Here is a 15,578-nt window from a genome sequence, read left to right as displayed (position 1 = left end):
AAAAGTATTTTCTTCTAGTTATAAGATTGCAATAATTAGGTCTATCTTGGCTAAATGAAAATATTTTAACTTATACTGGGAAATAGAACACTGAAGTTAAAAAACAAAACAACGCCATGAATCTGTGTAATGTAATCTCAGTTTATGGCAAAGTTTCTATTAGAAATGTACTGAATTCTAATTTAGGATCCCAGAATACACTCTGTCTCTTCTCCATAGTCCTTATGGTGAAGAAAAAGAGAATCCTCTAGACCGCTGTGAGCAGAGACAGCAGACACATCTACTAGTAGACATCGCTCACCTCTGCTTACAAATCATTAGTGGATGTCCTTTTGGCCTGATGAGGGTCCACAGCAAAGATGCAATGGAGGTGAGCATGACCTCCATGGAAGACAGGGTTTGGGAAGTGTAGATGTTTGGGGTTGTGGTACAGAAGATGAATGATCAATGTGGGGGTTAAAAGAACAGGAAGGATCGGGGATTTATAGGAAAGGTGATGGTCAGGGATCTCATTAACAGCCTACAAAGATGAATATGAGGAAAGGAAAATAAAGTAGTGGGCTTCTTTCCCTTTCTTCTCTTCCCTCCATCCCTTCTTTGCTGCTAAACAAGATGTGTGGGCCTACTATGTATGAGTCCTTACACTCCTCATTAACAATCCTGACTATATGCTTTCTGAGGAGATTGAAAACAGCAGGAGCTAAGGAACAATAACAAGAATGAATGAGAGGAGGAAAGGAGAAAGCTAAGTAAATCCCCACTGCAAAAAGAGGAGTATTTTTTAGCCATGGAAACAAAGAGCATTGCAGTTTCCTCTTCGGTATCTTCATTATTTCTTATTTTCCCCTCATTTTCTTTGCTCAACCCTAATTCTCTTCTTCTATGTTCTTTAAAGAAAAGAGGAAAGAAGAGAATTTCAATGTAATAGTTTTATTTCTTTGACTCAAAAAAGCATATATTCCTCTTTCAGTTCAACTGAGAATTTCCTTAGCTTAGTAACATTCAAATAAATAATTTAGAGCTTATTTTCCTACTTTCTCATCTATGATCTAAACCTTTCTGAAAGTACAAATCACATGATAACCATTATTATAGATCAAAGTAAGCAACTGTTAAAAAAAAAAAGCAACTGTAATACAAAGACTGAGTATAATTGAATATAATAGTACTTAGTACAAAAAATGGCTCATTGGGACAAAAAAAAAGCTACTTACCTGAAAGAACAACTTCTACTAGGTCTCCTTCATGTATTTCATCTGCTGAGGTAATCAGCTGCAAAATATTTTCTGAATTCATGTCATGGCGAAAGAGGAGAATTTTGTCATACATGCCAAAGAATCCACACTCCGGAAACTGTAAGATAATAGTCCTACATCAGTATATCCATAGTTCCCTCCTTTTATAAATTACTGTTTCAATGCTATGAAAGAATGAAAGACTTTTAAACACAGTGTTTTAGCCTAAGATTGTATTTTTGCTAACAATTCTATTTATACCCTAAGATCAACCACGTACTCAAGCATCCTACTTAATTTATAAGTTCAGAAACACAAAAGTAAATTTATATAATCATGTATTACCTTAAAACACATCTCCTGGAAATATAGGATTTCTTTATTTATTGATGAACAACATAATTTCAAATGCACTGTTATCCTGTCTTTCATAGGCTGAAATAAAATCTTTCTTTCCTTTACTCTAGAAATTAGCTTCTTATATGTTTAATTACTAGTCCACATGCAACCATTTTTTTTAAAGATTTATTTATTTATGCATACAAGAACTGGGGTACAGGCCTATGACTAAAGAATAATGTGGGGGGGAGGGTAGAAAGAGGACAGAAAGGCACACAAGGAGGCAGATGGGGGCCACCAGTTAGAATTTTTTTTCCTCACAACAATTACAATGAAACAACACTGAACAAAACAGTTATTTGAGGATCTGCCACATATGAATAGGGTAGCTTTCTAGAAGTAGATTTGCTGAGTCAAAGAGTGCACAAACTGTTAGATCTTGTCAAAATGTTCTTCAAAGGGACACCTCAAAGAGAGGGTGGGGATGGCTGCAGACCACTACAATAAAGCAAATACTGCAATAAAGTCAATCACATACAATTTTTGGTTCCCAAGTACATATAAAAATCATACCTACATTACACTGTAGTCTATTAAGAGTACATGTCTACAAAAACAATGCACATACATACTTTAATTTAATGTGACACAGAAACACAATGGGTACAAAATGCTGCTTCACATGGGGTTGCCACAAACCTTTGACTTGTAAAAATAGCGCATCATTTCCAAAGTGCAATTAAGCAAAGCCCAATGAAAACAAAGTATGCCTGAAATATTCAGAGTGCTTTTTCCACATTCTATTTTATAGTGTTGTAATTAGCTCAGGATGCATAACAAAATAACACAGACTAAGTAGCTTAAACAACAACAGAAATGTATTTTCTCACATTGCTGGAAACTAAAAGTCCAAGATCATGTTACCAACAAGGTCAGGTTCCAGCAAGAGCTCTCCTCCTGGTTTACAGATAGCAGCCCTATCACTGTGGGCTCAGATGACTTTTCCTAGGAATAGGAGAGTGGGCAAAGAGACATCTCTTTCTCTTCCTCTTCTTAAAAAGCTACCGATTCTATCAGGTAAGGATCCCACCCTCATGACCTCACTTAATCTCAATTACCTCCTAAAAAGCCCTATTTCTAAATAATCACACTGGAAGACAGTCTTCACATATGAATTGTGGGGCAGGAAGGTACACAATTCAGTCCATACCAAGTATATTATCAAAATTGCTAATTCTTAGTGAAAAACGGTATTTCAGTATAATTTGACTGATAGGTCAATGAATTGATGATCTTTAAAAATTCCAAATCCAACCATTCCTTAGAATGTTTCTCATAATGTGGAGGATCCTTACTAAATCCTGAACACATCACAAAACACAAACAAAAATTCTGTATAGTTAATAGCATATTCTCAAAATTATCTGAGCCCAGTAAAATATTGCATACACAAAAAAGCTTTTTCCAAGAAAATGGTTTGTTTTCCTAAGGCAAACTTCAGTAGAATAAAGAACAAAGAAAGACTGTTTTTTCCCTTTCAATTGTAAGTTTTAAGAGGAAGAAATACTCTGGCAAACTAATGAAAACAATTCTTGATTATAATTGTGAATCATTGGGCTCCTTTCTAATTATCCTGAACCCTCAAGTCTTACCTAATAAAACGGTATATATGCTTTCTAGGCATCCTAGACTTGTGGGAAAAGAAGCTACTAGTAATACGGAACAAAAGAGCAGCAGAGGTGGTAAAATACTTAGTAACTGTCAGTAAATATCTCTGGCTAATTTTTTTCCTCTAAGGCAGTGGTTCTCAATTGGAGCAATTTTGCCCCAAGAAGATATGTGGCAATGTCTTAAGACACTTTCAGTTGTTACAGCTTAGACACTGGCATCTAATGAGTACCAACTAAGCATCCTACAATGCACAGGAAAGCCCCCAAAACAAAGAAATATCAGGGCTAAAATGCTGACAGAGCCCAAGATGAGAAACCCTGCTCTTTGGAAAAAAGGAGTCAAGACTACAGAAAGATTGGAAAATGGGCATATTTAAAAGCACTGTCAATTAAAAAGTTGACAACCATGTGAAAATGCCACATGCCCACATTTCCCTTCCTAACCTATCTAAGTATAGATTAGAAGAAAGAGGAAATGAAAGAAACAGCAAAAGAGGGCCTCCGTGGTGGTGCAGGCAGTTGAGCGATGCACTGTGAAGCTGTCCGCAGCCTCTGCCATCGTGGGTTTGATCCTGGCCAACCAGTGAGAATCCCACATGGCAAGGTAGACCTCTCCTGTCTTGCCCGCTGCATCCCCTCAGCAGTGTATTTCATCAATCTGCCTGTTCTGTTCCCCGCTCTGTCTCTGGTGAGTCCTCTCACCCTCCTGCGCATCTGGCCTGTTCTTGTACAAACAAACAAACAAATAAATAAATCTTGTATAAATAAATAAATAAATCTTGTATAAATAAATAAATAAATCTTGTATAAATAAATAAATAAATCTTGTATAAATAAATATTAAAAAAAAGAAAAAGAAAGAAAAAGATATAGCAAGACTACCACCATATAAGTACAAGCAGCCTTCCATTTGGCCTCTTTCCAAATTTCTTCATGCTTTTCTGGATTTGCCTTTTTTTTTTAAGATTTATTTATTTATGCATACAAGAACTGGGGTACAGGTCAGAGGTGTGAGGGTGAGAGGATTCACCAGAGACAGAGTGGGGAATAGAACAGGCAGATCAACTGAAACACACTGCTGAGGGGAGCAGTGGGCAAGTCAGGAGAGGTCTGCTGCGCCATGGTGGGTAGCTCCCTGGCTGGGGATCGAACTCATGCTGCAGTAGCTGTGGACAGCTTGATAGTTTGCGTCTTAACCCCTTGCGCCACCAGGGAGGCCTAGGACTTGCTTTCTATGTATTGAGCCAATGAATGCTCCTGACTGTGCAAAATGACGTTTTTCTCAGTCCAAAATGGCAATTTCATCATAAAGTCACCAAATTTTCGCTTCTTATGTGCTCTGCCCACTGCAGATTGTCTTTTAATAAGTAAAAGTTTTTAATAGTTGCAAATAAAATTCCTTCTAACAACATTATATTGAGAGTTTAATGCAGAGTTTCAAGTTAATGTCATAATTCTGTTAGTAAAAATGTTAGATGAAATATGAGTTTCAAGTTTGTAATTGTACTTGGTGAAATACAATTTTCACAGGTTAACAAGATAACTTCAAAATTTAGCATTATCGCAACTAATATTTATCACTACACATTTCTTTAAAAGGAATATAGGTTTTATTCAAGTACAATGTGAGACCACTGAAGAACGTAAATTTATGTTTATTTTACTTTGAAAAGTGTTTTAAAGTAGGAAGGTATAGTCTGTTAATCTTAATTATGAGATACACACCTACTCACCATCACCCAGGTGGAGTTACCGAACTTTCCCAGCACCACAAGTTTCTTTATATTCGCTTAATTTAAGAGAAGTCCATACCAAAGCTGTATTAAGATCTGTTACTAAGTAAATCTTCACAGCAAGTCTTTCTAAACACATGAAATAAACACATGAGGGCAAGGGTATCTACTTGCTTTTCATGTTTCCTACTGACTGCCCAGCTCATAGAACTTAGTATTTAATAGGCGCTTACTGGAAAATATTGTTAACTACTCAGCAAAGTAATTAATTTTACACTAATATATTTCCCAGAAACAAATATAAATTAACTTAATATTATTTTAAAAGTATTTAATTGAGCATAATTCAAATTACTCTTTCTAGAGACTACAGTCAATGAGAAAAGTGCTCAATGTGGACTCTGAATTTATTTACTTTTATCATGAATTTCCAACCAGAGGGGCATATCAGGGGAGCCACATCCTAACACTTGCCATTTCTCTTTCATACAAAACAGAATATAATCTTTTCTTACTTTCTATTTTCCTTGTTTAGTTATTTGTTCTGATTATCTTTTAATTCAAACTTTTGGAATGTTCTATTCTAGCAAAGGCCATAAACATTAATATCCAGCACAATTTTTTTCCTAAAAATTCATTTTTCCACGTTGATTTTCCAGGTTGATTAATGACCTGACACGATTCTGCCAAAACAAAAAATGTAGGGGTAGGGGAAAGAGTAGCATGAGATGCTTCTGCAACACAGCTGTAGAAGAATGCGACAGAAAAACAACACAGAATGACAACTGGTTTCTGGAAAACAAAAGATACAGCTGGGGTTTTCACTCTACTTTAGCAGGACCTGAAAATTACACCCAATCTATGTCTGCAGAGACAATGTATTCAGTCAAAGAAAAGACCAAAATCACTCCTAAATTAGGATACATAAGCAAAGAATCTTCAACTCTAGTGTCTGTAAATGGTGAACACTAAAGACAAATGTTTCAAATCAGCTAAAAGCAGACCGCCAGCTTCGGTTAGAATCATTTCAATTTCAGTAAACACCATTATAGCTTAAAATGAATTGCTGTCTGCCAATGTCTTTTTTCCAATTACATCTACTATGTTCATCCAACAAATTAACACAGTAGCAGCAGCATCATAGTGTTTTCTAAGCCTCTTGGCAATATGTAAGCAGGAAGGTGGAGCACTAACATTCACTGAGTGTATTTACTATGCATCAGACATTGTGCAAAAAACTTGACGTTACATAGGCTATCTATTTAATTTCCTCAAAACTCCTGAAACAAGTAACCTCAGTCCTCTAATAAAAACAACATTTGATCTCTATTTTTTATAGTTTGCCATATGCTGAATACTAAAATTAAAAGCAGAAGCAATTTCAACTTGTTGGAAGAATGTTGTACATGCTTTAGTACTTAGTAAAAACTTAAGACTACAGGATCTTAAAACTGTATTACTATTTTAGGGGCACCAATTATGAAGGGCTTTTCATTTCACCATAATTTTTCCATAGAAGTATTTTCATTCTAGTTCCACAGATCAGGATCAGAAGTTAATTAACTTGAAAAAGGTCCATAATCATAGAACAAGGAAGTGGCAGCCTCAAAATCTCTACCTCTGTTGAGTGTCTGATTTGAAAATCCCTCTACCTCTTTCTTAGATTTTTAAAGAAATATACACCAATAACAAAACTGTGCAGATTTAAATATTAATGTAAGTCTGACCTTGGGAATATACATATATACACTCACTGTAAAATGGACAAGGATACTGGCCCATTCCTCAGTTTTGATTTGCTCATTTGTAATCTGATTCCCTTGAAATGGCCTCCTAGCACAAATCTGATTAGCCAGTTTCTGTCTGGCTCGATTCCAGTTTTACCTTCTGTTCAGGTGTGCTTGCCTTCTCAGTTATCCTAATTGCCAATCTTCGGATTTTATCAGTATAAAAATACTCCTGTCAGCTTAAAAACTCATAGAAGGCAGACATCCTGTTTGTTGTTAAATTTATAAAACAATAATGAAGATATATGTGTGTATGTGTATATTATATATGCATACACATAAATTTCAGCCACTGTTTATAACTATATTCACACTCATAACAAAAACTGTGAACTATTCTTAAAATAAACATTCAGGCCAAGCAAGAAATTATATTTTAAAGCTCTCAAGCTATAATTCATACCTATTATAGAACATAGTCACATTCAATAATTTAGTAAGAACATAGAATAGCACCAACAGAAGTTTTTGATTTCTCCAAACTTCAGGAATTCTATTTCTTCATCAGTTTAACTTGGGGGTTTTTCAGGGTCACCTCTATTGTTGGGGAGTCTGTGGGTGGGAGAGGGGACTTTTCTGTGCATTGCAGCAGCATCCCTGCCCTCTGCCAACTAGATGCCAATAGCACTTACCCCCAGACAACCCCAGAAATGGCTCCAGGCATTACCAAATGTTCCTTGGGGGTCAGAACCACCCCAGTTGAAAACCACTGATTTCTTTTATCTTATACATTGTAATAAGGCACTAGAGCTGTAATATTCGCCAAGACAATATTTCAAAGTCCTAATCTACTTTCTTATAAAGAAAAGGAAGTTGACTAGTGTGCTAGGAGAGTAAATAACTTTGAGAATTTCAGAGTATTCTAGTAGAATCTGACCTTTTGCACAATCCCAGGAAGAAAGCTCTACAAAGTAAATATCTGACCATTTAAACTAGTGGGAGCAGACTGGGCACAGCTAAGACACTGATACATGAAACAGGATGGAAAAGAATACTGGTGCTTATCTTCTCATTTCTTTAGCTTTGCAGCTCTGACAACTATAAATCATTTTATCAATGAAAGTAATTACCACCAGCGATTATTTGCAACATCATGTTTTTAGCAGTTAAAGATAAAATGCATCCCTTAACAGTACCTCAGCAAGGTACTAATGTGGATAGAAGAAGAGTAAGACTGCACTAATTTCAAGTAACATAAATGTTGGAAGAGTTTCAAATCTTCAAAAAAAGGAAGCTAAATTTTTGGCTTATGTTAACAACAACAACAACAAAAGAAACTCCACCCACTCCACCCTTAAGATGTGTCATGAAATTGGACTAAGTTCAAAAAGTGACCGCTTTTGGTCATATCCAAGTTTCAGCAAAGCGCAACCAAAATAATGATCTGTCAGTTACAGAGTTATTTTGTTGGGAGAAAAAATGACAGTGTACATGTTTATAATACTTGTGTTAATTTGATCTAGTTTTTTTTTTTTAAGATCTATTTATTTATGCATATAAGAGCTGGGGTATAGGCCAGAGGTGTGGGGGGTGAGAGGATTCACCAGAGACAGAGCGGGGAACAGAACAGGCAGACTGACAGAAGTACACTGCTGAGGGGAGCAGTGGGCCAGTCAGGAGCTGTGCCATGTGGGCTGCTTCCTGGCCCGTCGGGAGATCGAACTAGTGCTGCAATGGCTGAGGACAGCTTCATAGGTTGTGTTTTAACCCCTTGCGCCAGCAGGGAGGTCCTTGATCTAGTTTTTAACTTACTATATATCTTGAGTCATTGACAATTCTCTATTTGGATAAGGTCTTTTTTACTATACTCTTCCTCATCTACATCGGAAATACTGATTTTATTTTTCCTCTAAGTAAAACATAACACCTAATCTTTATTTATTACTACTATTTTTAATATTTTCTACATGCTTACTTAATTGTGAGATACATTTTTATATAATTTAACCAACTATTTAGATACCAATATTTTTTCCTTTCAATATGTGAGCTAATTCTAAAGATATCAGCCCTATGTAACACTTGCTATAGTATTTACATTTTTATTATAATTTTGAATATTTAAATCTGTACACTATTCTTTTCCCTCGTGTTTCCTTTCATACCTTATTATAATTTTAATATTCAATTCCATTTTATAATAATTTTTCTTTTTTGTGAATTCTCATACTTAATCTTTAATTCCTCTGAAATTTAGTTTCAGGTATTAAGTGAAGATCTTTCTAAATTCCACTTGTGAAAAATGACTCCCTTTTATTTCTCATGCCTCTTTTGGCATATACCTGATATGTGCCATAGATTTGTTTATTACTGTTCAAGTAGCACAGTACTTGTAGTACAACTGCAATACAATGTGGTCTCAACTACTATAGCTTTTTTCTCTCACTTTACTTTTCAGATTTTTAACTTAATGTTTCTGACTACCTTTTCTCCACATATACTTTGGGAAAACATTGTCAGGATAAAAAGAATCCCAATAAAATATTGAATGGAAAAAATAGTTTAATTTTGGAAGCTAAGATTGTATACTATTAGTTTTTCTTTTTAGTAACATTTATTTCAAAGTATTTTTATAATATTTCTCAAAATTTTAAATTTATTTATATTTTGATTCATCTGTTAAGATATTTTTTTCTTAGTGGAATTATTTATGTACACTTTTCATGATTTTTCATAATTTTCATGTCCTTTCTGTGATACCAAAACATCTTAGTTTCAATTAATGTCCCTACCTAACCTTTATAGTTGCTCTATAGACTTTTTCTGGCAGTTTAGTGCTTGGAAATATGCATACAATCAGGAATATCTCAATTTCATTATATTTGATGTAACAGCTTCAGGGTACAGAAATACATAAAATTGTGTTTACTTGTTCTTTTCAATAATAATTAACTAGTTAGGGCCTCCCCGGTGGCGCAGCAGTTGAGCGCTGGGTTGCGAAGCTGCCCGCAGCCTCTGAGGCGCCGGTTCGATCCCCGGCTGCTCCCCGGCCACCGGAGGAGGGTCCCACATGGCGCGCAGACCTCTCCTGCCGCCCGCTGCTCCCCTCAGCAGTGTACTTCGGTCCTTCTGCCTGCTCTGCTCCCCACTCTGGCTCTGGTGAATTCTCTCACCCTCCCGTGCTTCTGACTGTACCCAGTGCATGTATAAACAAAAACAAACAAACAAACAAATAAATAAATAAACAAACAAACATGCCTCTATTAAAAAAAAAAAAAAGATTTCAAAAAAAAAAAATAATTAACTAGTTAAATGAGTGGAATTCAAAATATATGATTCTGAAGTCACAACTGTAATTATGATTAATCTAAAGAAGCATATGCCTATCTTATGTTCTGAGGAATATAATATACTGTAAGTCTAAGACAGAAATCACAGGTTTTCAAGAGCTAAAGTTTACACATGAAATAGGCACATGCTATCCGCTATCCAAGAACAGATTAAATAAATCACAGAAATGATATAGCAATAACCTTCAATTTTCTGTATCAATAAAGGAAGCATTAGTAGAGCTCATAGAAAATTGCAAATAGTTTACCCATATGGATCAAAGAATAAACAAAAATTGACACGTGTGTACTCCATAATGCACAAAAAACAAAAGTTAAAATACATGTAATTGGTAGTAGCTATTCTGATCTACTATCTGGTCACCACTAATTTCCAATAAACTCTCGACAAGGAAGGGATCCCAAAGTAGACTGAATAAAATTTGGTTTTTGTTTTTCAGTTTAGAAACCACTAAGATCAGATCATTAAGTAATATTATTGACAAGCTGCCATTTACTGTGTGATTACTATGTGCTAGATCCTAGGCTAAGCATTTTATAAACATATCATTCAATATACACACAGGTACACACATAAAATCACAAGATGAGTAGTATTTTATTTTTTTTTTTTTTTTTTTTTTTTTTTTATATAGAGGCATGTTTTCTTTCTTTCTTTCTTTATTTGTTTGTTTTTGTTTATACATGCACTGGGTACAGTCAGAAGCGTGGGAGGGTGAGAGAATTCACCAGAGCCAGAGCAGGGAGCAGAGCAGGCAGAAGGATCGAAGTACACTGCTGAGGGGAGCAGCGGGCGGCAGGAGAGGTCTGCGCACCATGTGGGACACTCCTCCGGTGGCCGGGGAGCAGCCGGGGATCGAACCGTCGCCGCAGAGGCCGCGGGCAGCTTCGCAACCCAGCGCTCAACCGCTGCGCCACCGGGGAGGCCCTGAGTAGTATTTTAAACCTCATTTTTTAAATAAGAAACCAAGGTTACACAACTAATAAAGAGTAGAGATGAGCCCAAATTTGACAGATCCAAAGCTCACTAATGTTTTTAGTTATCATTACTAAACACTGCTTCTTATGAATTTTCTTTCTTTATTCAACTGAGAAATATTTGTTGAACACTTTCTGTGGACATGACGTTTCATCTCATGGGATTTACAGTTTTATAGTGGACAAGCTAAAATAAAGGGGCAATTAGAATCAATATGATGAAAATAAAAACATGGTTTATACAGGATGCCAGCACCTAACCCAGACTGTAGAGGTCAGGAAAAGACTTCCTGGACGTCTAAGCAGAGGATGTGGCAGGGGAAGGGTGGTCCAAGCAAAGGAATAGCAGGCACAATGGCCTAGTAATGGGACAATATATGACATGCTTGGAGTTTCGGAAAGGAATCTGAACTAGAGATATGCCTTTGGGAATCATCAGCATTTTTGGTAGTAGTTCAATAATATCTTACATAAACAATCACATATTTCTATCACCTGCTCATTACTAGCAACCAAAATGTTTATTTAGTTAATTGGAGGGATTGAGAACAGCAATTATCATGAATTGCTTAAATAACTAAGTCTAGTGCACATAAAATGGAGAGGAGCATCAGTTTTGTTTGTTTGGTCACGAAACAAAAAGGCTCCATATGTGTATGAACGGCCACATTTCTGCTCTCCCACTGACCAAGGATGGCATCTTGGTTTATCCATGCTACAAGCTATCAAAGTACTGTAGTAACAGAGCATTGTACTAGCAATTGAGATTTATTTCCCCAGGTGAAGAATTAAGGAGGTGATGCAAAAAATAAAGTTTAAAACAGGCATTCATAACTCCCCAATAAGATGACAGTTCTTCCTTTGAGTCACTTATCACATTGTACCTTCATTTCAGAACTTACAATCTATATTATATTACAGTAACTTCACATTTACTCATTTTTTTTTTCCTAGAGCATAAATCATTGGGCAGGGAATGTGTTTTTCATATTGTAAACTCTATAGTATCTAACACTATGACTGACGAGAGTAAGTACACTAAACTATTTGTTCAACTGCTTGAAGTCACAATAGATGATGACACCATGGTAAGGGATCACTGTATCACTACCTTGCTCTCTGCTCTACTAAACAGAAGCAATGAAATAGCTAATCTTTATTTTTCTACCTAAAATTTCCAACTATCATGGTAACTTACTGACATATGTAGACCTCAGTGAATGTCTGAATTCTAAGAATTTAAAAATACATATTATATTTTCAGTATGTGGAAAATAATGATGGCAAGTTCATACAACAAAACATACAATTTTTGGGTAAAAAATCTTTAGCTTATTACTTATTTGGTCCTTAAGCTTGTTCACTGGATTAGAAATTCTCTGCTATTCATTATACATAAATAATTTTTACAACAGACTTTATTTCCAGAGAGTCCCATTTAGTGCTTGGGAAAAAGAATCTGTTAAGATTCAAACTTCTCCAGCATGTAGGACTGAAAACCATTAAAATAACCTAAGTCACGTTCATGTCACACATGAACTTACAGACACATACATGAGTTTGTAGATATGTAAGAGTCTTGATCCTTTACAACGTGGCATCACAAGAGAGTTTTAAAAATTTAGCCATTTTTGCATAAACATGACAAAGCAAACTGAAAATTTTGTTCCTGATTATAAGAAATCTGATCATCAGGAAATGCTCACTCATAGGGTAATTAGAAAAACTTCTCTTGGGTCGTTAAAAAATAACTTGGTTATGATTTTATGGCGGGGGGGAGACAAACATTGAAGCCTAAATGTCGAAGTATATATATTAACATGCTCATTTCATTGCATACAATCAAAAATTATTGAATTATGGAAAAATTTGATAGGGATTTTGGTTTATACTCCTTCAACTTATTTTCAACAATAGGTAGGAATTGAAACAGACTTAAAAATAATGTCTTATTCAAATGCAGTCATGGTACAACCCAGAGGCAATTCAAATACAAGCTTGCCATTGCACTACTTTATTTCAAGTGAAAGTCTGGACTAAAGAGAAAGAAGATGAGAAGGAAAGCAAGAAGAACAAGCTTAGGAGAATTTCATAAGGATGGTAAAATGGCACACAGTAAAAGATTAAAAGAAGCTTCGACTGGGCCTCCCCTGGTGGCGCAGCGGTTGAGTGCTGGGCTGCAAGGCTGCCCTCAGCCTCTGCAGTGCTGGTTCGTTCCCCAGCCTCCGGTGAGGGTCCCACAAAAAAAAAAAAAAAAAAAAAAGAAGCTGTGATGAATACAAATCGTCTCAAAAATTGAGATGATAAGCTTCATTCTGGTATGAGTTATAGCACTGTTGGCCATGAGATCAATGTTAATGAATCAATAATATATATTAAATAGTGGCTTTAAATAGAAACACTTAAGATAAGGCTATGGATTTACTGATTGACAAAATGTTGTGACCAGATGCTCACAGCAACCTAACCCTCTATTTCCCCTAGAAGCAATGGTTCAATAATTACTAATTCAATGTTTGAGATGACCCTATAGAACATAATTATCACAAATAACAAGAACTGACTGTATGTACAAATAAAATATGGTAACTGTTGCACAAATGATAATAGGAAGAAAACAGAAATATTCCATTCTCAGGCACAGATTACATTATACATAGCGGGTATGGAATGGATTGAAGATAAGTCTATGATAAATTAAAGATGTATATTAAATTAATTAGAGCAAGGGTTGGCAAGTATTTTCTGTAAAAGGCCAGGTAGTAATATTTGAGGCTTGGTGGGCTATACAGTCTGTCACAGCTACTTAACTCTGCCATAGTAACATTACAGCAGCCATAGGCAAGTTGTCTATGAATGAGCACGTTATGTTAGTTAACAAACAGGAGATGGGTCACACTTAATCCACAGATGTAGTTTGCTGACCCATGCATGCCCTACAGCAATTGCTAAAAGAAGTTCACGAAGAGTAATAAACCAATAGGAGATTAAATGGAATTATATGACATAATTTCTAAAAAGTTGAAAAGGGTAAAAAATGACCCAAAACCAGAGATGACAAATGGAAAACAAATAGCAAAACAATATATTTAAATGCATCCATATTAAATATTGCATTAGTAACAGTGAAACTAATACAATGTTAGGTATCAAATATACCTCAAAAAAACTTTTTATTAAATATAAGTGGTCGGGCCTCCCTGGTGGCACAATGGTTGAACGCCACGCTGTGATGCTGTCTGCAGCCTCTGCAGCGCTGGTTCAATCCCGGCCGGCTAGTGAGAATCCCACATGGCACAGCAGACCTCTCCTGCCTCGCCTGCTGCTCCCCTTAGCAGTGTATTTTGGTCAGTCCGCCTGTTCTGTTCCCTGCTCTTTCTCCAGTGAATCCTCTCACCCTCCCGCGCATCTGGCCTGTACACCGTTTCTTGTATAAAAATAAATAAATTTTTAAAATAAATAAATAAATAAATAAAAGTGGTCTAAATACTTGAAAACAGAAATTGACAGATGAAAGTTAAAAAGCATCACCAAACTCAATACAGTCTAGAAAATTCCATATTCTATATGAAGCTACAGAAGTCAGACGCAAAAACATGTAAAAAGGAATATATGGCAAATACTACTAAAAAAAAAACCCAAAAAAGCAGGAATGGATATATTAATAACAAAGAAAGTTGATTTTAGGACAAGGAATATTAACAAAGATGAAGATGAAAAGTTATTGAAAAAGAGGTCAACGTCCTGAGTGCGTTAAGTATCCCAAATAGACTGCAAATAGAGTTTCAAAAACATGAAGCAAAAAATGACTGAAACTGAAAGGAAAGACTTCTTCCACAGGCAGTTTCTGAGCTGCTGCTCTCCTACTGCTGCTCCCAGGCTCATGTGCACTCTATCTCCCTGAGACTAAGGTATAAGAACTCTGGATAGGAGACTCTAGGACTGAGGATCAAGTCACACCAGCCCTTTCATGACTGTTCCATTTGCACTTCATCAGCTGTACTTCCAGAGTCTTCTATGTGTGTCTGGGAGCAACAGACAATGCATGTATCTCTCCTCTCTTTCAGGCTTACTTGCTCTGCACTCACCAGAAATCACAATAATTGGATCATGTATCTGGCCTCGTCCACTACACCTCGGGGACTGGGCTGGCCCACAGTCACATAGGCGGTTTGGTGTAGTTCTAAAGCGCAAAATGTGAGCCCCCTGAGAGATTCAACAAGAATAACAGCTGTTCCAATACTCTTCAGACATTAAAAAGTGATAATTAAAGAAGGTTGTATTCCCAAAATACCAAAAATGATAACAACGAAGCCCATTCCACAAAGGTGAAATGTTTATAGAGGTTGTACACAAAGTCACGATCTTGATAAACTCATTTCCTACTTCATGAATAGCTCAGGAGCTCATGTTACTCCCTTAGTAAGTGTGCAGAGTTCTAACCCCAGAAAGGGAGATATTTTATTAATTAGTTACCAAAAATCAGGTCCAACAGTCAAATCCGAGAGCTTCTTTAGTATGTAAATATACTGTAAGAGAGAATATG

General features: G+C 36.1%; 1 protein-coding gene across 1 annotated transcript in view; it reads right to left on the bottom strand.

Annotated features, from left to right (window-relative positions):
* Positions 1–15,578, bottom strand: part of PRKD3 (protein kinase D3) — a 67,697-nt gene that overhangs the window by 34,826 nt on the left and 17,293 nt on the right. The window contains exon 3 of the mRNA XM_037528217.2: positions 1,215–1,353. Coding sequence (XP_037384114.1) covers positions 1,215–1,353 — 139 coding nt within the window. The remainder of the gene's footprint in view (positions 1–1,214; positions 1,354–15,578) is intronic.

Source organism: Talpa occidentalis, unplaced genomic scaffold, assembly GCF_014898055.3.
Source record: "Talpa occidentalis isolate TD23 unplaced genomic scaffold, MPIMG_talOcc4v2.1 talOcc4.5, whole genome shotgun sequence".
NCBI lineage: Eukaryota > Metazoa > Chordata > Mammalia > Eulipotyphla > Talpidae > Talpa > Talpa occidentalis.
Note: the sequence above shows the minus strand (reverse complement) of the source record. Positions and strands in the feature narration are given on the sequence as shown.